At 51.0% G+C, this 22,501-nt stretch overlaps 1 protein-coding gene across 1 annotated transcript in view; it reads right to left on the bottom strand.

The window, feature by feature from the left end:
• Nucleotides 1-20,438, bottom strand: part of LOC134910697 (calpain-8-like) — a 136,490-nt gene extending 116,052 nt beyond the window's left edge. The window contains exon 1 of the mRNA XM_063919019.1: nt 19,624-20,438. Coding sequence (XP_063775089.1) covers nt 19,624-19,860 — 237 coding nt within the window. The 5' untranslated portion in view covers nt 19,861-20,438. The remainder of the gene's footprint in view (nt 1-19,623) is intronic.
• Between the last annotated feature and the right edge of the window lie 2,063 nt (nt 20,439-22,501).

Here is a 22,501-nt window from a genome sequence, read left to right as displayed (position 1 = left end):
ACACGATGTTCGCTGCCTGCCAACGTGCTTTGGCCCATGCCAGGTCAGTGCCCATGCTTCTTACCATGTCAAGGGACTTCGTGTTCCCCAAATCGTTACCCCCTAAATGAATGACTATTGTGTCTGGGCTGCCCGCCGTTTTTTCACCTCCCAGCAACACCTCCCTGAGGCTGTGCCACCTCATCCCCCTCCGCCCGAACCAAAACACGCGTCCCGCGCTCCTTGCCAGCCCCAGCTGCCTGCCGTAGGGCCTGCCGGCGGCCCTCTTTTCCGCCCAGTGAATGTAGGAATGGCCGACGATCCAAATGCGCTTCGCCTCTTTGCTCCCTGCGGAGGGGGGGGGGGGGGGAGATTTAATTAGATGTTAGATTGCTGGTAACCGGCCTGACGTAAACTTTATAGCGATCTGATTTCCACCGGCCCAGCGCTCTGATCTCCTCGCCAGCGCAGCCCTCGCTAGCTGCCGACGTGGCGGCACCGATTCTGAATGAATGAGTGCTAAACCTATCGGCCTGCCATCCGCTGGCCGTTACGCATTTTTTCAGGACCGCCGTAAACTGATATTTAGTTAGTGGTGACCCGTCCGTGTGTATGAGAAAATTATCCCCACCTCGTGGCCTGTGGTCTAGGAAGGCCTTGACCGCCGCCACCGGACATGCCGCAATATCCGTGTGCTTGCGCAACTGAACCCATTTTCCCTTACCCTCCTGATCAGTCTTCGACTTCTGTATTTTGCATAACACAGCTTGCTCGGTTATGACGACGTTCTTGTACTGCAGCCCGTCGCCGTTTGTGAGCTTAGATCTCGCTACAAGCTCGCTAATCCTGAATGCTCCGCTAAAAGCCATCGCGAATGCGGCCCCAAACAGCGCCGCTTCGCCCTGATCCCTGCACACTGATGGGATGCATGCCAGCAGCGTCTTCAATCTCTCCATTGTAATGGGTTCCCTTGCGTCTGGCCTCCTAACCTCTGCCCTGGCCCAGCCCCTCATGATTGTACGTACCGTAAACGACTTTGTTTCGTCATTTTTCCCTGCTAACTTATCGAAAAACGCGATACCTGCTAGCATGGCGCTCGTCCTGGCCTTGGATGCCTGTTCGCGCCTGAGCTTAGCTATGAAAGCCAGCAGCTGCTGCTGCGCATTTTTTCCCCCGGTGCCTTCCGCCGCCTGAAACTCTTGCCACGATCTCCAGGCAGCCTTGTATGCCTTCCACGTCTTTGGCGCCAGCGACCGCTCCACCAGCCTGCCTAATTCGGCTTGACTATCTGCCAGAGACATGAGGGGCATGTTAGGCCAGTCGCGTTTGCCATTGGCGCAGCTGCCCTAAAAGCTTCCCAGTTCTGCCGAGACAGCGCATCTGCTATCACATTCTTCTCCCCCGGCACGTGTTTCGCCCTGAATGTAATATTATGATGCAAGCATGCTAGCACCAATTTTCTGATCAACCTGACGACTGGTGGCGATGAGGCCCTCTGGTTGTTCACCGCCTGAACCACCCCCATATTATCGCACCAGAATTGAATCTGCCTGTTGGCGAGTCTCTCCCCCCATATTGTCACTGCTACGACTATTGGGAACAACTCCAAGGCCGCCAAGTTCTTGGTGAGCCCCGCCTCCTCCCACGATGTGGGCCAAACCTGCGCGCACCATTCTCCCTGCCAGTATGCCCCGAAGCCTGTCCCCCCTGCGGCATCCGTAAATAGATGCATTGCGTGATTGGACCGTACTACTTTGGGCCACATACGCACTCCATTGAAATGTAGGAGGAATTCCTCCCATACTCGCAGGTCCTCCCTCAAATCCCTGTTGATCCGCACAAAGTGATGTCTCTTTGCAACGCCAGCGGTGGCTTGCTCGAGCCGCCGTTTAAAAATCCTACCTATTGGGATCACCCTGCATGCAAAATTGAGGCTTCCCAATAATGATTGCAGCTGGCCCAACGTAACCTTTTTTGCCTTTACGCACAGCCCGATTTCCCTTTCCAGCCTCCGTATTTTTTCCTCGGGGAGCCTGCACTCCTGTCTATCTGTGTCAATCTCTATCCCCAGGTAGGATAGGACCGTTTTGGGCCCCTCCGTCTTCTCTGTTGCGATAGGCACGCCGAACTCCTCCAGCATGGCCTGCAGCTCGCTCAGAAGGTGGGCGCACCGTGTCGAATCTGGAGGCCCTGCCACCAGGAAATCGTCCAGGTAGTGTGCTATAGCTCTTGACCCCGTGCGCTCCTCCCAGCACCACTGCAGGAAAGAGCTAAAAGCCTCGAAATATGCGCACGAAATAGCGCAACCCATTGGCAAACATTTGTCAATGAAGAAAAACCCGTCAAAGCTTATCCCCATGAGCCTGAAACTCTCAGGATGTAGGGGGAGCAGTCTGAAGGCAGACTCGATGTCTAATTTTGCTATCAGGGCCCCCTTCCCCTGTGTCCGGATCGACCTGACAGCCGAGTCGAAGGACTGGTACTGCACTGAGCATTCGTCCCTGTCCAAAGCGTCGTTTACCGACGCCCCTTCTGGATAGGACAAATGCTGAATGAGCCTGAATTTCCCCGGTGCTTTCTTGGGGACCAGCCCCAACGGTGATATAACTAGCCCCGCCACTGGGGGGGCTACGAAAGGCCCTGCCATTCTCCCTAAAGCTAGCTCCTTGATAATTTTTTCCCGCACCGCTCGTGGCTGCTCCCTGCTAGACTTTAAATTTCTGGAGCTGCCGGAGGGCGCGACTTCCTTAGTTATGGGTATCCTAAACCCGTCCCCGAACCCCGCCCGCAGCAAATTGGCTTCCTGGCTCTTGGGATACCTGGCCAGCCATGCCAGGATCCTGTTCGAGTTTACTGGACTAATTGCTTTTGTTAGGCCCTGCCGCTGCGGGTACCTTTTTCTGGTTATTTCCCCTCTGTCTGCTGCACTCTTTGGCTGCGTGATTCGCGCCGCAGATTGAACATGCGTGCTTAAATTTGCACTGCGCGCGAGTGCACCGCATCTCATTAAATGCCCAGCATTTATGATCTGGTTTCTGCGCGCTAGGCCTCCCTGCAAACGGCCTATGTGTAGTTAAGACCTTTTCTGGGGCCCCTGCCGACTGGGCTTTCAACCATTCGTCAACGTCCCTGACGCCGAAATCAATGGGCTTCCCGCCCACCGCCCTTGCCCTAAAACGCTCATCATATTTTCTCCATACCGTCCCCCCGTGTTCCTTATACACCGAGTAAATGAAGTTTGTGTACCTCAGCATGCCCGCGGCTGCTTCAGGGTACGCCTCCGTATAACAAGCTGTATAGGCAAACATACCACTCAGCCAATGCTCAATTGTCTTATAGCTTTCTGACTGCCTTTCTCCCTTTGGCTTCGCTGCCTCCTTGGCCTTTAGCCCTGCCTCCGTCAGTGAACATATATCTATAAAAGCCCCTTTTTCGATTTCCTTCCTAGTCAGCGCCGGCAAGTGGGCCGCTACTGAACCGAAGGCGCATACTAGGCCTGCGGTTCCCTGCACAAAAGCTGTTGCCTTATCATGTTCTACCACACCCATTTTTTCCCTGGTTGCGTCAGCCCCGGGAATGCTGCCCTTCTTACTCTTCCACTTCGCAACTGCTGCCAGCCATTGCTCCCTCAACACCCTGCATGCGTCGTCCTCGTCCGACTCCGCCGGGGTTAGCCCCAAATCTGCGTCTGACTGCGCCTCTACCCCGCCCCTCTGCGCTCCTGTCATTTTATCGACATCAATACTGCTACGCTGTACCCCTTGCGCGCTTCCTGGCATAACACACATTCTATGGAAACTGCTATGACTCGACCCCCCTGCTGCGTTGCATAAATCGCTGCATATACTCTGCGCATTCTGACAAGTATTTTGGGTCATACAAACATTATGCAAGTCATTATTGTCGACATTGTTCTTACCGATCCCGAGCGCCGCGTCCTCGATCGCTGTCTCTACGGGTGCTGCGTGTCCTGCGCCGACCCTGGCGCAAGGAGATGACCCCGTCGCTGTCCCTCTGGGTGCTGCATGTCCTGTGCCGATCCTGGCGCAAGGAGATGACCCCGTCGCTGTCCATCTGGGTGCTGCGTATCCTGCGCCGACCTTGGCGCAAGGAGATGACCCTGTCACCTGGGCATGTTCTGCGTGAACCGCTGGAAATGATGGCGCCACGCCGAACGAAGCGTAGGCCGTGCTCTCGCCTCCTTGCCTCTGATCCCGGCTGCTCGCGCGCCTCTCGCGATGCTCTCTCCGCGGCGTGCCAAACTGCTGCCCGCGGTTAGGGTAGCTCCTTTGCAGTGTTGAGTCTGTGCTAATGAAAACCCTTGCTTCCTGGTCCCACTGCCTCGTGCTCCCCAAACAAGATCGCTGTGGGCTGCGATGACGCCTGCTTGAGCCGCTGTATTCCTCCTGAAGAAATTGCTCCCTGTCGCGGTAAGGCTGCTCCCTCCGCTCTGATCGCCGTGCGCAGCTGCAGCCCCGGCAATCCCGGTGCTGCGTGCGGTAGCTCCTTGCTGGCGACACTTGGCCGCCGCTGGCCGTCGCCGGCGATGCCCTTCCAATCGACCTTGAGTAGTGGCGGATGCTTCTCGCGGGTGAAAGGTAACGGGTTGGGTGATGACGGTGACCGTGATCCCTCGCCGCGCGTCGTCTGCGTTGACTCTCACCCTTGCCGTGATGTGCTGACTCCCGCTCCCTTGATCTCCTTGGTGCGGCCGCTGGGAATTGCGCCAGCTCCTTAAATAGCTGCGTAGATGCCTGCTGTACCCATTCTGCTGGTGTGCCCGCGGATGAGCCCAGCGCTGCTGCCGCAATGCCGCTGCCCCTCTGTTGAGTTGACATCCGTGGCGCGCCAGTTTGACTTGAGTGGGCCGTGACGCTCTGCGCCTCTGCGCCTGACTCCGCCCCGTCTGATTCTGCCGCTGCTGGAATGCTGTCGTACGCTGCCGGTGCTTGGATCTCCTCCCCATGCTGCTCTCCCTTCTGTCTGTATGATGCCTCTTTTTTTCTTCTGCTTTGGGCTGCCAGGGACCGCTCTTTCGCCCTCCGACCACTAGGGGGTGCGCCCTCTGCCTGTGCTCCTCCACGCTGCAAGTGCTGCTGCTTCCTCACTCTTCTGTTCCCCTTCTTCCGGATGCTCTCCTCTCCCTCTTCTCTGAAGCGACTGGGGGCTTTTTTGATTCTGCTTGACCTTGCTGCCAGTGGCTCCATAATACCCTGCTGTCGCTACCCTGGGGCTTGCGGTACCTCGTCTGGCTGGATGTGTCCCGCTCCTGGGCGCTTTGCTGGTGCTCTTTCCCCGCTGTCTTTTCCTCTTGGAGCTGATGGACGGCTGCTGCTGCTCTGAGCTGGAGGTGCTGCGACCCAGACCCGCTGGTTTAAAAGAGGTGACGTGTTCTTTAATGCTGCTCCCGCTGCTGCTCTCCCGGCCGCATCTATCTCCGTCCGTCTCCCTCTGTAGCAATGCCGCTTCCCCTCCTGCCTCTGCTTTTTAACCCCTTCCTGCCCCCTCTTCCCCCCTGCTGCCCTACTGGCTGCCCTGTCCCCCCAGGTGTGAAAAGGAGGACGGCATACCTGCCCCCGTCCCCCCTTTCCCGCCGTTGGCCCGCGGTCGCGTGTGCCACCCCTCCCCCCTATATCGCCGCAGCGCCATTTTGGCGCCTATGCTCCCTTTGTGCATAGTGTCAGTGAGTTTCCTGTGTGGATCTATAAACCCCCTCATTAAAAAAACATTAAAGCTGGGATGTTTGCACAAGATACAGGTAGCAGACGCATAGGAAGTCCAGGTGCACGTTACCTGAAGATAATGGTGAGCCATATGGTGTCTAGATGGGACGTGCAACATATTGGGGGTAATTCCAAGTTGATCGCAGCAGGATTTTTGTTAGCAAATGGGCAAAACCATGTGCACTGCAGGGGAGGCAGATTTAACATGTGCAGAGAGAAATAGATTTGGGTGGGGTGTGTTCAATCTGCAATCTAATTTGCAGTGTAAAAATAAAGCAGCCAGTATTTACCCTGCACAGAAACAAAATAACTCACCCAAATCTAACTCTTTCTGCACATGTTATATCTGCCCCCCTGCAGTGCACATGGTTTTGCCCATTTGCTAACAAAAATCCTGCTGCAATCAACTTGGAATTACCCCCATTGGTAGCAACAGACAAAATACACTTATGTAAAAGCAAAAATGATACATTCAGCATAGAAAAGCGGCACAGAAAAATACACAATCCACCCTGTATTTCCGATTTTTCAGATTAACTCCGTCATCAGGGAATAAGTGATACAACATAATCATTTCCTTTTAGCAGGTGAGGCTGGGGATGGGTACTCAGGGTTGTGCACGTGGGTCCTCACTGCCTCTTCTCTACAAATACATTTACACAAATAACGCAAAGATGGTGCCTACACACTGAGCGATATGAACAATTTCTCATTCATTACTGAACGAGATTGTTCATATTGGCCGCACACGTCGGCAAGTGTGTAGGGCCTATAACTCTACTCCCTGCAGACGTTCACAAACAAGACACACACACACACATATAGAAGTTAACATGGAAGACACACACACACACACACACACACACACACACACACACACACGCGGCTGGGCCGGCCCTGGATGTACAGCAGCTTCTCCTCTACCTCTTACAGCATGCATGTGAGCACTGCAGCAACCTGCCCCAAGTCCCATGTAGCTCTGCCCCTGAGTCCCGTGTAGCTCCGCCCCCACCCCAGTCCTCCCCGAGTCCCAGAGCGGCTCCCAGAAGCGTGGGCATGGCTGACTGCTTGGCAATGAATCAATAGAGGTGAGGCTCATCTGTAGTACTACAATCTATAAATCTACACTGCTGGCAGGAGGGGACTGTGCTTTAAAGTAGACTGTTCCTGGCAAGCTGCTGTAGCAGGGAAAAGGATTCCCTGGCTGCAGCTCCACCCACCCCATTGTTAATCCGGCCCTGTTCCTCACTATACCCTCACAAAGGGCGGGACGTGCCAAAGCAGAAATGCAGTAAAAACTACGTTTTGGGGGGGTTACCGCATTTCCAAATGTATTAAAGCATACCTCCCAACTGTCCCGATTGTCGTGGGACGGTCCCGTTTTTTTTGGGGGGGTCTGTCCCGCTGTCCCTCCCGCGGGACACTGAGCATAGCTCCGCCCCCAGCACCCATGAAGCCCCGCCCCCGGTCTATGATTGGCCCGCGGGTCATTCACAGACATAACAGGGATGGCCATCGCTGAGTGAAACCATCAATGGTCTCCCATAGCATAGTTAGTGACCATTGATGGCCACTCACAGTTTCACCATCGATGGCGAACACGCCGATGGCCATCCCTAGCTCAGTTCAGAGCAGAGCAGCGGTGAATAGACGCTGTGTGCATGCGCGCATCGTCTATTCCAGTGAGGCAGAGGGACTGGGGGCATGGCCAGCAGCACAAAGAGCACAGGCCTTACCCCCACTGTGACGGAAATGGGAGGCGTGGCTGACGATTGCGTAATTCACATGAAGCCATGCCCTTTTCCCATTAGGCCACACCTCCTTTCCAGCGCCACGGGGCTTCGCTGCGCATGGTGTCTCGGGTCACAGCCTCCAGATGTTGGGAGGTATAATTAAAGCCCTGACACCAGGACACCAATGTGGAGGGTAACGCCAGCTATAGCTATAGTTGGGGTTTCCCTATAGAAGCCTATGAGCTTCTTAACACAACACACTGTGTGATGGATACGATCGGATCCCTGCCAGCACACCCTGCGGCCTTCTGCACATGCACAGATGGACTCCCGGGTGCTTCTGCAATGGTTACACCTTTCTTGCTACAATTTATTTCTTTACGTTCATGAAATAGTTATTGCAGAGCGTAATATTGTTTTATAAAAACTGGGTTTTGTGACCATTCCCTTATTGTAGTTCCTCCCCCTATATAATGCGTGTCCCTAGGTGACTAATAGCTGCTGTGGCAGGGAAAGTACAGCGCTGTGTATTACCTGTGCACAGTCAGCAGAACAATGAACATGTCACAATCCAGTGTATCTATATTCAGTGTAGAACTGGCCAGACGCGGAGACAAACTGACTTGGTCAGTATAAAAAGTAGAGATGAGCGGGTTCGGTTTCTCTGAATCCGAACCCGCCCGAACTTCATGTTTTTTTTCACGGGTCCGAGCGACTCGGATCTTCCCGCCTTGCTCGGTTAACCCGAGCGCGCCCGAACGTCATCATGACGCTGTCGGATTCTCGCGAGGCTCGGATTCTATCGCGAGACTCGGATTCTATATAAGGAGCCGCGCGTCGCCGCCATTTTCACACGTGCATTGAGATTGATAGGGAGAGGACGTGGCTGGCGTCCTCTCCGTTTAGAGTGACTAGAGTACTAGAGAGAGACACAAATTTTGGGGAGCATATAGGAGGAGTACTACTTGCTGCTGATAGTGTGACCAGTGACCAGTGCCACCAGTTAGATTAGAAGAGAGAGAGAGAGAGAGAGAGATTGACCTGATTTACTGGAGCTTAGGAGTACTGTAGAAGTGTAGAGAGTGCAGAGTTTACTAGTGACTGACCACAGTGACCACCAGACAGTGCAGTTTTATTTAATATATCCGTTCTCTGCCTGAAAAAAACGATACACACAGTGACTCAGTCACATACCATATCTGTGTGCACTGCTCAGCCCAGTGTGCTGCATCATCTATGTATATATATCTGACTGTGCTCAGCTCACACAGCTTATAATTGTGGGGGAGACTGGGGAGCACTGCAGTGCCAGTTATAGGTTATAGCAGGAGCCAGGAGTACATATTATATTAAAATTAAACAGTGCACACTTTTGCTGCAGGAGTGCCACTGCCAGTGTGACTGACCAGTGACCTGACCACACTGACCACCAGTATAGTTAGTAGTATACTATATTGTGTGATTGCCTGAAAAAGTTAAACACTCGTCGTGTGACTTCACTTGTGTGGTGTTTTTTTTTTTATTCTATAAAAAACTCATTCTGCTGACAGACAGTGTCCAGCAGGTCCGTCATTATATAATATATATACCTGTCCGGCTGCAGTAGTGATATATATATATTTTTTATATCATTATTTATCATCCAGTCGCAGCAGACACAGTACGGTAGTTCACGGCTGTAGCTACCTCTGTGTCGGCACTCGGCAGTCCGTCCATAATTGTATACCACCTACCCGTGGTTTTTTTTTCTTTCTTCTTTATACATACATACTACTACATCTCTTTATCAACCAGTCTATATTAGCAGCAGACACAGTACAGTACGGTAGTTCACGGCTGTAGCTACCTCTGTGTCGGCACTCGGCAGTCCGTCCATAATTGTATACCACCTACCCGTGGTTTTTTTTTCTTTCTTCTTTATACATACATACTACTACATCTCTTTATCAACCAGTCTATATTAGCAGCAGACACAGTACAGTACGGTAGTTCACGGCTGTAGCTACCTCTGTGTCGGCACTCGGCAGTCCGTCCATAATTGTATACTAGTATCCATCCATCTCCATTGTTTACCTGAGGTGCCTTTTAGTTGTGCCTATTAAAATATGGAGAACAAAAATGTTGAGGTTCCAAAATTAGGGAAAGATCAAGATCCACTTCCACCTCGTGCTGAAGCTGCTGCCACTAGTCATGGCCGAGACGATGAAATGCCAGCAACGTCGTCTGCCAAGGCCGATGCCCAATGTCATAGTACAGAGCATGTCAAATCCAAAACACCAAATATCAGTAAAAAAAGGACTCCAAAACCTAAAATAAAATTGTCGGAGGAGAAGCGTAAACTTGCCAATATGCCATTTACCACACGGAGTGGCAAGGAACGGCTAAGGCCCTGGCCTATGTTCATGGCTAGTGGTTCAGCTTCACATGAGGATGGAGGCACTCAGCCTCTCGCTAGAAAAATGAAAAGACTCAAGCTGGCAAAAGCAGTAGCACCGCAAAGAACTGTGCGTTCTTCGAAATCCCAAATCCACAAGGAGAGTCCAATTGTGTCGGTTGCGATGCCTGACCTTCCCAACACTGGACGTGAAGAGCATGCGCCTTCCACCATTTGCACGCCCCCTGCAAGTGCTGGAAGGAGCACCCGCAGTCCAGTTCCTGATAGTCAGATTGAAGATGTCAGTGTTGAAGTACACCAGGATGAGGAGGATATGGGTGTTGCTGGCGCTGGGGAGGAAATTGACCAGGAGGATTCTGATGGTGAGGTGGTTTGTTTAAGTCAGGCACCCGGGGAGACACCTGTTGTCCGTGGGAGGAATATGGCCGTTGACATGCCTGGTGAAAATACCAAAAAAATCAGCTCTTCGGTGTGGAACTATTTCAACAGAAATGCGGACAACAGGTGTCAAGCCGTGTGTTCCCTTTGTCAAGCTGTAATAAGTAGGGGTAAGGATGTTAACCACCTCGGAACATCCTCCCTTATACGTCACCTGCAGCGCATTCATAATAAGTCAGTGACAAGTTCAAAAACTTGGGCCGACAGCGGAAGCAGTCCACTGACCAGTAAATCCCTTCCTCTTGTAACCAAGCTCACGCAAACCACCCCACCAACTCCCTCAGTGTCAATTTCCTCCTTCCCCAGGAATGCCAATAGTCCTGCAGGCCATGTCACTGGCAATTCTGACGAGTCCTCTCCTGCCTGGGATTCCTCCGATGCATCCTTGCGTGTAACGCCTACTGCTGCTGGCGCTGCTGTTGTTGCTGCTGGGAGTCGATGGTCATCCCAGAGGGGAAGTCGTAAGCCCACTTGTACTACTTCCAGTAAGCAATTGACTGTCCAACAGTCCTTTGCGAGGAAGATGAAATATCACAGCAGTCATCCTGTTGCAAAGCGGATAACTGAGTCCTTGACAACTATGTTGGTGTTAGACGTGCGTCCGGTATCCGCCGTTAGTTCACAGGGAACTAGACAATTTATTGAGGCAGTGTGCCCCCGTTACCAAATACCATCTAGGTTCCACTTCTGTAGGCAGGCGATACCGAGAATGTACACGGACGTCAGAAAAAGACTCACCAGTGTCCTAAAAAATGCAGTTGTACCCAATGTCCACTTAACCACGGACATGTGGACAAGTGGAGCAGGGCAGGGTCAGGACTATATGACTGTGACAGCCCACTGGGTAGATGTATGGACTCCCGCCGCAAGAACAGCAGCGGCGGCACCAGTAGCAGCATCTCGCAAACGCCAACTCTTTCCTAGGCAGGCTACGCTTTGTATCACCGCTTTCCAGAATACGCACACAGCTGAAAACCTCTTACGGCAACTGAGGAAGATCATCGCGGAATGGCTTACCCCAATTGGACTCTCCTGTGGATTTGTGGCATCGGACAACGCCAGCAATATTGTGTGTGCATTAAATATGGGCACGTCCCATGTTTTGCACATACCTTGAATTTGGTGGTGCAGAATTTTTTAAAAAACGACAGGGGCGTGCAAGAGATGCTGTCGGTGGCCAGAAGAATTGCGGGACACTTTCGGCGTACAGGCACCACGTACAGAAGACTGGAGCACCACCAAAAACTACTGAACCTGCCCTGCCATCATCTGAAGCAAGAAGTGGTAACGAGGTGGAATTCAACCCTCTATATGCTTCAGAGGTTGGAGGAGCAGCAAAAGGCCATTCAAGCCTATACAATTGAGCACGATATAGGAGGTGGAATGCACCTGTCTCAAGTGCAGTGGAGAATGATTTCAACGTTGTGCAAGGTTCTGATGCCCTTTGAACTTGCCACACGTGAAGTCAGTTCAGACACTGCCAGCCTGAGTCAGGTCATTCCCCTCATCAGGCTTTTGCAGAAGAAGCTGGAGGCATTGAAGAAGGAGCTAAAAGGGAGCGATTCCGCTAGGCATGTGGGACTTGTGGATGCAGCCCTTAATTCGCTTAACAAGGATTCACGGGTGGTCAATCTGTTGAAATCAGAGCACTACATTTTGGCCACCGTGCTCGATCCTAGATTTAAAACCTACCTTGGATCTCTCTTTCCGGCAGACACAAGTCTGCTGGGGTGCAAAGACCTGCTGGTGACAAAATTGTCAAGTCAAGCGGAACGCGACCTGTCAACATCTCCTCCTTCACATTCTCCCGCAACTGGGGGTGCGAGGAAAAGGCTCAGAATTCCGAGCCCACCCGCTGGCGGTGATGCAGGGCAGTCTGGAGCGACTGCTGATGCTGACATCTGGTCCGGACTGAAGGACCTGACAACGATTACGGACATGTCGTCTACTGTCACTGCATATGATTCTCTCAACATTGAAAGAATGGTGGAGGATTATATGAGTGACCGCATCCAAGTAGGCACGTCACACAGTCCGTACTTATACTGGCAGGAAAAAGAGGCAATTTGGAGGCCCTTGCACAAACTGGCTTTATTCTACCTAAGTTGGATGATGATGAGGTGGACATCTTGCCTCTGTAGAGCCAGTTTGTGCAAGGAGAGATTAATTGCTTCTTTTTTGGTGGGGGTCCAAACCAACCCGTCATATCAGTCACAGTCGTGTGGCAGACCCTGTCACTGAAATGATGGGTTGGTTAAAGTGTGCATGTCCTGTTTATACAACATAAGGGTGGGTGGGAGGGCCCAAGGACAATTCCATCTTGCACCTCTTTTTTCTTTTATTTTTCTTTGCGTCGTGTGCTGTTTGGGGAGGGTTTTTTGGAAGGGACATCCTGCGTGATACTGCAGTGCCACTCCTAGATGGGCCCGGTGTTTGTGTCGGCCACTAGGGTCGCTAATCTTACTCACACAGCTACCTCATTGCGCCTCTTTTTTTCTTTGCGTCATGTGCGGTTTGGGGAGGGTTTTTTGGAAGGGACATCCTGCGTGACACTGCAGTGCCACTCCTAGATGGGCCAGGTGTTTGTGTCGGGCACTTGGGTCGCTGAGCTTAGTCACACAGCTACCTCATTGCACCTCTTTTTTTCTTTGCGTCATGTGCTGTTTGGGGAGTGTTTTTTGGAAGGGCCATCCTGCGTGACACTGCAGTGCCACTCCTAGATGGGCCAGGTGTTTGTGTCGGCCACTAGGGTCGCTTAGCTTAGTCATCCAGCGACCTCTGTGCAAATTTTAGGACTAAAAATAATATTGTGAGGTGTGAGGTATTCAGAATAGACTGAAAATGAGTGGAAATTATGGTTTTTGAGGTTAATAATAATATGGGATCAAAATGACCCCCAAATTCTATGATTTAAGCTGTTTTTTAGGGTTTTTTGAAAAAAACACCCGAATCCAAAACACACCCGAATCTGACAAAAAAAATTCGGTGAGGTTTTGCCAAAACGCGGTCGAACCCAAAACACGGCCGCGGAACCGAACCCAAAACCAAAACACAAAACCCGAAAAATTTCAGGCGCTCATCTCTAATAAAAAGTCTGCAATATGCCAAACTGACATTTCCTGTTTTTTATTTTACAGAGCACAGGTTGAAGTACCTAGAAGTACACTAATATAATCTCTTCGATGACAGATAAAAAAACCTGACTGGTTCACAGTGAAGGTGTCACTATTTCCAATTTTCCAATTGCAATAACCTGGAGCAAATTGGGCGCATATGTATTAAGAATTACGGTCTACCCTCAAAACTTAATGGCCCAAATGTATAAAGCCTTAAAAAGTGATAAAGTGGAGACAGATAGAGAGTGATAAATGATCAGTCAATCAGCTCCTATTTATCAAACAGCCTGTGACATGGCAGTTAGGAGCTGATAGGCTGGTCATTTATCACTCTCTATCTGTCTCCACGTTATGACTTTTTAAGGCTTAATACATTTGGGCCAATGTTCCTCATCGCGCATATTGAGGCAATAAGCAGAGCCAGATTGGCCATAGGGTCTACAGGGAAGATTCCCGGTGGGCCGACGGACCCGTGGGGCCTGTTTTGTTTGAGGACATGTGGTCCTTTTTATAGACATAATGAATAAGATGCAAAATAATTTGCATATATGAAAATGACTTTGCCACTTAGCCTGTGATTGCAGATGATCTAGTGTATGCTCTGTCTGCCTGCTTGGCTGACATATAAGATTGAGTGAATAGTGATTGGGATACGCGGTTGGTGTAATAAGCAAGAAAATATATCTTTCTAAAGAATTATATAGTTTCCTAAATTCTGAAGGTGTATCATATAATGTGCTCATAATATGTAATTTTATTTCCCTTTAACTTCCCCCTTGCTGCTGGACATGCCCACTATCTGGAAAGTCTTGGGGGGAGCGTGCTGCTGCCATGGCCCATGGCTAGACCTTACACCTCTGGTGCTGCCCATGTGGGGCCACTAGTACAGATTTTTCCAGGGTCGCTTTTTGTCCCCAATCCGCTCCTGGCAATAAGGAATATTTTCTAAGGAGCATGTATCAAACTACAGAGACAGACACTCCGACAAGAACCCGTACTGGCTATGAGAAAGACTAGAGATGGCCATCGACCATCGATGATTCATAATCAGTGATGGTTTATGGCCGATGTAGAATACTTTTGCCATCGAGATGGTTTCCCTCCATCGATGGCATAACCAAATGTTTTTATTTTTTAAACGTGGCAGGACATGGAGCATAGATCCACCGTGTGATGCCCTTTAAGCCCCGCGCCCGTGTTCTGATTGGTCAACGGGCCAGTCAGTGAAAGAAATGGGATGACCATTGGATGTGGAAACCATCTATGGTCATCCATTACATAGTTGGCAGCCATCAATGGTCATTTACCATTTTACCATCGACGGTTACAGTCTCTAAGAAAGGCCGGACGTGCACCTGCCTTGTCCAATCCTACAGCCACGCATGGGTAGTGTCATTCAGGGGCGGATCCAGAAGAAAATGATAGGGGGGGCACCATGGAAGGGGCAAGTACATTTGTGTGCGGCTTTGGTGCATGTGAGGTGGCGCTTCTTATACAACGCCCACAGTTGTAGCGCTCATTATGCAATATCCACTGTACTGGTAGTGCCCCTAATATAGACCCCATAGTAGTGGTGCCCCTTATGCAATGCCCGTATTGCCCCCAGTAGTAATGTTGCCTGTAGTAATGCCCCCAGTCATTTAGCGCCCTAGTAGTTATGCCCCCAGTGGTAATGCCCCTGCAGTTATGACCCCAGTAGTTTACCCCCGCCCCCTTTAGTTTAGCCTGCCAGTAGTTTAGCCCCCAGTAGTAATGCCCCCCTGTAGTTTAGCCCCAGTAGTAATGCCCCCAGTAGTTTGCCCCATTGTAGTTTATCCCCTGTAGTTATGCCCCCCTTGTAGTTTAGCCCCAGTAGTTTGCCCCATTGTAGTTTGGCCCCTGTAGTTATGCCCCCAGTAGTTTGGCCCCCCTGTAGATTAGCCCCTAAGTAGTAATGCCCCTGTAGTTACGCCACCAGTAGTATTGCCCTCCTGTAGTATGCCCCCAGTAGTTAGCCCCTTTGTAGTTGGCCCCCAGTAATAATGTCCCCCAGTAGATGCCCCCCAGTAATAATGTCCTCCAGTAGTTTGCCCCCAGTAGTAATGCCCCCTAGGAGTTTGCCCCCAATAGATGACCCCCCAGTAGTAATGCCCCCAGTAGATGCCCCCCAGTAATAATGTCCTCCAGTAGTTTGCCCCCAGTAGTAATGCCCCCTAGGAGTTTGCCCCCAATAGATGACCCCCCAGTAGATGCCCCCCCAGTAATAATGTCCCCCAGTAGTAATGCCCCCAATAGATGACCCCCCAGTAGTAATGCCCCCAGTAGATGCCCCCCAGTAATAATGCCCCCCAGTAATAATGCCCCCCCAGTAGTAATGCCCCTTGTTGATGCCCCCCCAGTAGTAATGTCTCCCCGTAGTTTGCCCCCAGTAGATGCCCCCGCTGCACTAAGGAAGAAAAAACCATCATACTTACCGAGCCCTGTTCCCGCTTCCAGGCCGCTGCAGTCCTCCACCTCCCTGTTGGTGTCCGCTCCTCAGTCAACACTATGAGAGAGAAGTCATGACTGACGTCTCTCCCATAGCGCACGCCGCACAGTGACAGCGCCGGAAGCCAGAGCTCAGTACTGAGCTCCTGCCTCCGGCTGCCGCTGTGCAGGGAGACGGGCGCCCGCTGGTAACACAATCTCAGCGGGCGCCCGTCATCTCCCTGTGCGGCGCCGGGAGGAGACGGGGGACGGAAGCCACAAATGACAGGGTGGGCACGGGCCCGAGTGCCCCCCCCCTGGATCCGCCACTGGTGTCATTAAGCTGAGATCTGTATCATGGTGACTGTAGCTCACAGGAGAGGGACCTCAGGATCCATTTCTGGCCGGGATTCACACGAAGAGACCAGATGGCAGCGGCGGTATCAGGTCTGAAGATCGACAATGTTTAGGTCGACCACTATAGGTAGACCGTCACTAGATCGACAGGGTCTGAAGGTCGACAGGGTTTCTAGGTCGACAGGTCAAAAGGTCGACATGAGTTTTTCAAGTTTTTTCTCTTTTTTTGAACTTTTTCATACTTAACGATCCACGTGGACTACGATTGGAACGGTAATCTGTGTTGAGCGAAGCAAGGCACCTTGCCCGAAGCATGGCGAGCGAAGCGAGGGGACACGGTGCATTAATTGGGCTTCCCGGTCACTGTACGGAGAAAACGAAACCAAAAAAACATGAAAAACTCATGTCGACCTAGCACATGTCGACCTAGAAACCCTGTCGACCTTCAGACCCTGTCGACCTAGTGACTGTCGACCTATAGTGGTCGACCTAAACATTGTCGATTTGATGATCCACACCTGGTAGCGGCTACCACAAGCACGTTCTGAGAAGCGAAGAGTTGAAGAACTTGTTGCTCATTGTCCCCGTAGAAAACCATGGAGATGGCTCCTGCAGGGCCTGGCGACCAGACAGCAGGAGACACCGCCAATATCTAAAGCTTTCCGTCATGTGACATACTGGCGAGACCTAATTCTGCTCTTACACGTGCGGAACCTGCCGTTGCTGCATTTGTTGCTGGCAGAATTATATTTAGGGGTCTCTTCCTGAAGCAGTGAAAAGTGTGGGGAAGTGAGCCGGAGGAGAAGGCGCCCATGGCAACCAATCAGCATTGAAGTAACGTTTATAATTTGCATACTGTACACAGTGGTGGTTCTTGCCACGGGCAAGCGGTACTTTTGCCCGGGGCGCCGCCTTCCGGAGGGCGCCGGCGCCATCCGGAGGGCGCCGCACCAGGGCAAGAACCGCCACTGTGCCCCCCGCAGTGCCCTGCTGTGCCCCCCGCTTTGAAGGGAACCAGACGCGTAGCGTCTAGTTTCCCTTCATTGAGAGGACCTTAGTTGTGCGGTGCGCGATGACGTCATCGCGCACCGCACAGCAAAGGTCCTCTACATGAAGGGAAACTAGACGCTACGGTCTAGTTTCCCTTCGTCTAGAGGACCTTTGCTGTGCGATGCGCGATGACGTCATCGCGCACCGCACAGCATAGTGGCACAGACACTAGGGGGTCATAATTGACCTCTAGTGTCTATGCTGTTCTATGGAAGAGACGTAATAACGTCTCTCCCATAGATCGAAGAGAGGAGAGCAGAAGATCGGCGCCGCCGGTGGAGGGGGTCTGGATCAGGAACGGGGATGGTAAACCTTAGAACCGGCCCTGACTGTACAATTGTACGGAGCAGCTGGCTGGTTGCCATGGGCAACGTTTCCACTATTTTCACTGCTTCATGATTGATAAATAAGCCCCTTGATGTTAATTCTGTATTTAATGAAAGCATCCCAAGTGATTAATGACAGGGAAGAGGAGTCTGGGAACACAGTAACCTAGCTCTACCGTGTATTACACTGGTTTATGTGCATGGGAGGGGAGGCACCTTAATAATACACCTCTGCCGCCTCATAGCTGGAACTCTATGGTATCAGACTCGCTCATCTCTTTCTGTCACATGTGAGGATCCGGCAGACAGTGAGAAGAATAAAGTACGCTGTTTAAATGAGGTAAATGTGGGGTGAGGTGGGGACTGGCCGTCGTTGGGGGGTTTGAGGACATTATACTATCTGCATTGGGGAACAGTACTGTCTCGGTTTGCCCACCCCTTCCTCTACAGATCAGGTTCCAGATTCTGCGCTTGGAGTATACATTATACATATGTTACCTTATACTGCACAGGACTAAGGTGTATTCTCTATAGTGCATTGCTGTCATTAATCTGGTACATAATCATGCATGCACTTGCAGTATATACTATATACTGCATATGTATTTATCATGGGGTCCATACCATGCACTTGCAAATTGTCAACCAAGCCTCTACCACTGCATTCACCCGGTGGGCCCTTCACTGGTGAGGGGGCAAATACGGCATCTGCCGGAGACCACCCAAACTTCCTCTTCCGAAATACTGTCTACCCTAAACACTGTAAATATGACAGATACATTGGTACAACTCAAATAACATTACAGCAAGAGATGTACTAAGATGGAAATGGTTGGCATAGTGGTTAGCATTACTGCCTCACAGCCCTGAGGTCATCGGCTCAACTCCCAATCAAGACACAATCTGTGTGGTGTTTGTATGTTCTCCTCGTAATTGCAAGGATTTCCGTGTTTGTGTGTGAGTGTGAGTGTGAGTGTGTGTGTGTGTGTGTGTGTGTGTGTGTGTACTGTGTAGTAGGGAATATAGGGGGTAATTCAGATCCTAACTGTTCATGCGTATGCACCGCAATGTGCATACGCGTTGGACAACGGCCAGCGACAGGATGGTGCGATAAATTGCGTTCGCACGGGCGTTCGCAAGGTGATTGACAGGAAGAGGGTGTTTGTGGGTGGTAACTGAGAGTTTACTGGGAGTGCCCAGAAAAACGCAGGCGTACACAAGCGTTTTCTGGGCGGGTGTGTGACGTCGGCTCCGGCCCCGATCAGCCTGTTCTCATCGCACTGGAGGCGTAAGTCCTGGGCTGCGCACAGACTGCAGATTTTTTCAGCTCGGCGTACACATGGAATCGCACACATGCACAGCGAATTTACACTCCCCCTGGAGACGGCGACTATCTGATCGCAGGACAGCAAAATTAGCAGCCCAGCGATCAGATCTGAATTAGGCCCATAGAGCAGAGGTTCTCAAACTCGGTCCTCGGGAGCCCACACAGTGCATGTTTTGCAGGTAACCCAGCAGGTGCACAGGTGTATTAATTACTCACTGACACATTTTAAAAGGTCCACAGGTGGAGCTAATTATTTCACTTGCGATTCTGTGAGGAGACCTGCAAAACATGCACCGTGTGGGCTCCCGAGGACCGAGTTTGAGAACCTCTGCCATAGAGTGTAAGCCATCTATTATATCCTATATAATACACTGTCACATCTCACATGCGATAAGGGACCTGCGACATTAGCGCCACCTTGGTGAGATTACGCACCAGGTTTGTCTCATACCTACTACACCTCATTGTCCCTTTCTCTTGCCCTCATGTATTGCTAATAGCAGTACTACAGCTTTTAGAGTGACCATATTATCCCTATTACCTGGGACGCTCATGAATTACACAGGTTCTGTGGCGGATTAAAGCCAGCTGAAATGTAGGCTTGAAGTCAGCCAGCCACAGAACCTGTGTAATCCAGGATCGTCCCAGGTAAAAGGGATAATATGGTCATCCTAGCTAAATACAAGAGAAAGCTACGTTATGCAGAATGGGTACAGACAGAGAGCTGTCCTTACCGTGGGTCTCTTCCATACAATCCCTTGGGTTTTCGGAGAATGGGGTCCCAGATCATTGTAGCCCAGGGTTGAGACGCAGGCAGGAAAGTGGTCGTCTTTGAAGAGAACTCTAGAAGACAGGCATTGTGCCCGGAGTTCCTCGAAGTCCTGATCGCAGAACTTCACTGGTTTGCTGTTGGTGCCAAGCCCCTCGGCTACAGCCCTGTCCTTAGACAGTTTTGCTGCGACTCCAGACATGTTACCTCTGCTCTGGGTGACAGACCCTGACAGCCTGACACAGGCAGCGAGAGGTATATATTAAGAGGCAGGTGTACGTCAGGCAGTGCTGGGAGGGGACAGCTAATCTATGGAATCACAGAAGTGTAAATATGTGCACAAGACAAGGGGAGGAAAGACACCCATTGCAGGGCTGTGAATGGGAGGGAAACTGCAGCCAACTGGGCTACTATAATTATACTGCGGAGGAACCTAATTGCATGCAATTTTCTTTTATACTTCCTGGAATATTACATGCACAAGCGATGCGGCAAATTTGCCATCTATTATATTTATTACACCGCCCTCTTTCCCTCGGGCCTATTAAACACAGATCTCCAGGTGTCCATGGCCGGGGCCACGCAAAGGGACTCAGAGAGGAGATAGTGGATACTAATTACCCAGGTCTTTTGGATGGGCCTGGCTGCACTGCTTCACAGTACTTTTTAGATTGATTTTTTTTCCAGGTGGGTAGTGTGGTCACACCTCCCCAATTTGGCAACACCTCCTTCTTACCCGGGCCCAGCGGTTGTCTCAACAGCCCCAATTACATATACACAGAGGTGATCAGGACTGACCGGCAAAGTGTCTAGTACTCCAGTGTCGGGGGAATGCAGTGGTAGGGGCCCATGTTTAGGGGTGTGGCCAGTCTCCAGAGGGGGTGTGGCCAGCTGCTACATTGGTTTACCTAACCATTAGTGAGTGCATGGGATAGGCCCCATGACAAATATATAAATACTGCTAGAGCGTGCATGATAATGTACAAGATAAATATTGGCAATGCGCTGTAGAGAATACATCAAAGTCCTGCGCAGTATAAGGTAACATATGTACATACCTCCCAACTTTTCGCGCGCGCTCCCGAAAAGGGGGTGTGGCCTACGGGGAGGGGCGTGGCTTTGCGGAGGACCCACGATCGCGAGCCACGCCCCGATTTCGTCACTGAAGGGGCATGCCCAGCGCTCTGTGAGCTGCTGGCATGCCCCCTCTCCCTCTGTCTCCAATGAATAGACGCTGTGCGCATGCGCACAGCGTCTATTCACCGCTGCTCTGCTAAGCAGGGCAGCGAGAGTCAGAGACTCCAAACTGCCCCCCCCCCCCCCCCCACCGCGGGACACTGCGGCCCGCGGGTGGGACAGCGGGACAGTCCCCAAAAAACGGGACTGTACTGCGAAAATCGGGACAGTTGGGAGGTTTGTATGTATAATGTATAATTCAAGAACACAGTCTGGAACCTGATCACTAGAGGAGGAGGAGGGGCCCCCAGGCAGTGGGGCCCACCGGTGGTTTCTCCTGTACCCCTGTGGGCCAGTCCGACCCTGGTCTACTCACCGCTGCCAGCCAGTATGGTAAATTGCGGTAATAGAAGATTTTCTATTGATGCGATAAGCGGCGTTAGGAGAGTCCTTTCTATTGCTGGATAATGATCAGCGTCAGGGTTCTAGAAAAGAATTGGAAGGAGCAAGATTTAAAGATAACATACAGAAGAAATTCTTTATAGAAAGAACAGATGGAAGAGTTGCCCAGCAGTTGTGATGTTAAATAATTAAAGAGTACATGTAGAAACATACAGCGATCGCTAAGGGGAAAAAAATCCCATACAAATGTAAAAAACAACAACTCCACCCCCGAAAACACACAGAGACAACAAAGGGGCTGACAACATGGACCTGTAGATTCTATTATGCTTTCACATTTTAAGTATGTATATTTGTACGGTACTGATCGAGCAAGTTGGAAAAGCAGAAGACCACTGTCTGGCCTCACCAAGAGACCCCACTCAGAGCAGTGCCGTAACTGGGCGACGGAGCCACTTGCATGCCTTTTAGTTACGGCCCTGGTGCAGAATCATGAAGCAGAAATCACCGGAACTCCACACCTCTGTGAAGCCGCCTGTTTCGCTGCAAAACTTAAAATATGCGGAATGTCTCCACAATTTCACTAATGTCTAGGTGGAATAATTTTCATAATTTACCAAAGCTTTTACAAATTAAAAGTGGAGGCGTTGCCCATAGCAACCAATCAAATTAATAGTCATTTTTGTAGCCTGGACTAGTTAAATGGTAGCTAGAATGTGATGTAACATTTTCGCTTTCCATTTTAGAACTTTGATGAATAGCCTCCGTTATGTGGAACATAATGGCACTTTTACTTCTACTTACTGATTGGTGGGGATCATCCAATTCTCAATAGGGGCAGATGTACTAAAGGGCCGTACACACGGGGAGAGATGTGTGCTGACCAATGTGTGCTGAGCGAGGGGGGGACGGGGGGGGGGACGAGGGGGGCGCTCATTTCACCCAGCGGTGAAATGAGCGATCTACTAGATTTGGCCTGCAGGCCAATCTAGCACCGGCGATAGCGGACGCGTGGGGCCACGCATCGCTATCGCCGTGGGTCATACACACGGAGAGATCCGTGCTTAACTTCTAACCAATCTAGTCAGATTGCTTAAAAAGTAAGCACGGATCTCTCTGTGTGTACCCCCCTTGAGCCTTGGAGAGTGATACAGTGGACGGAGATGAAGGGGCCTATTTATCAACGAGTGATAAAACTTGTTGTGAAAGATAAATTTGTTGATTATGATAAACTCTGTCCCAGCCAATCAGCTTCTCACTGTCAT

Source organism: Pseudophryne corroboree, chromosome 4, assembly GCF_028390025.1.
Source record: "Pseudophryne corroboree isolate aPseCor3 chromosome 4, aPseCor3.hap2, whole genome shotgun sequence".
Taxonomy (NCBI): domain Eukaryota; kingdom Metazoa; phylum Chordata; class Amphibia; order Anura; family Myobatrachidae; genus Pseudophryne; species Pseudophryne corroboree.
Note: the sequence above shows the minus strand (reverse complement) of the source record. Positions and strands in the feature narration are given on the sequence as shown.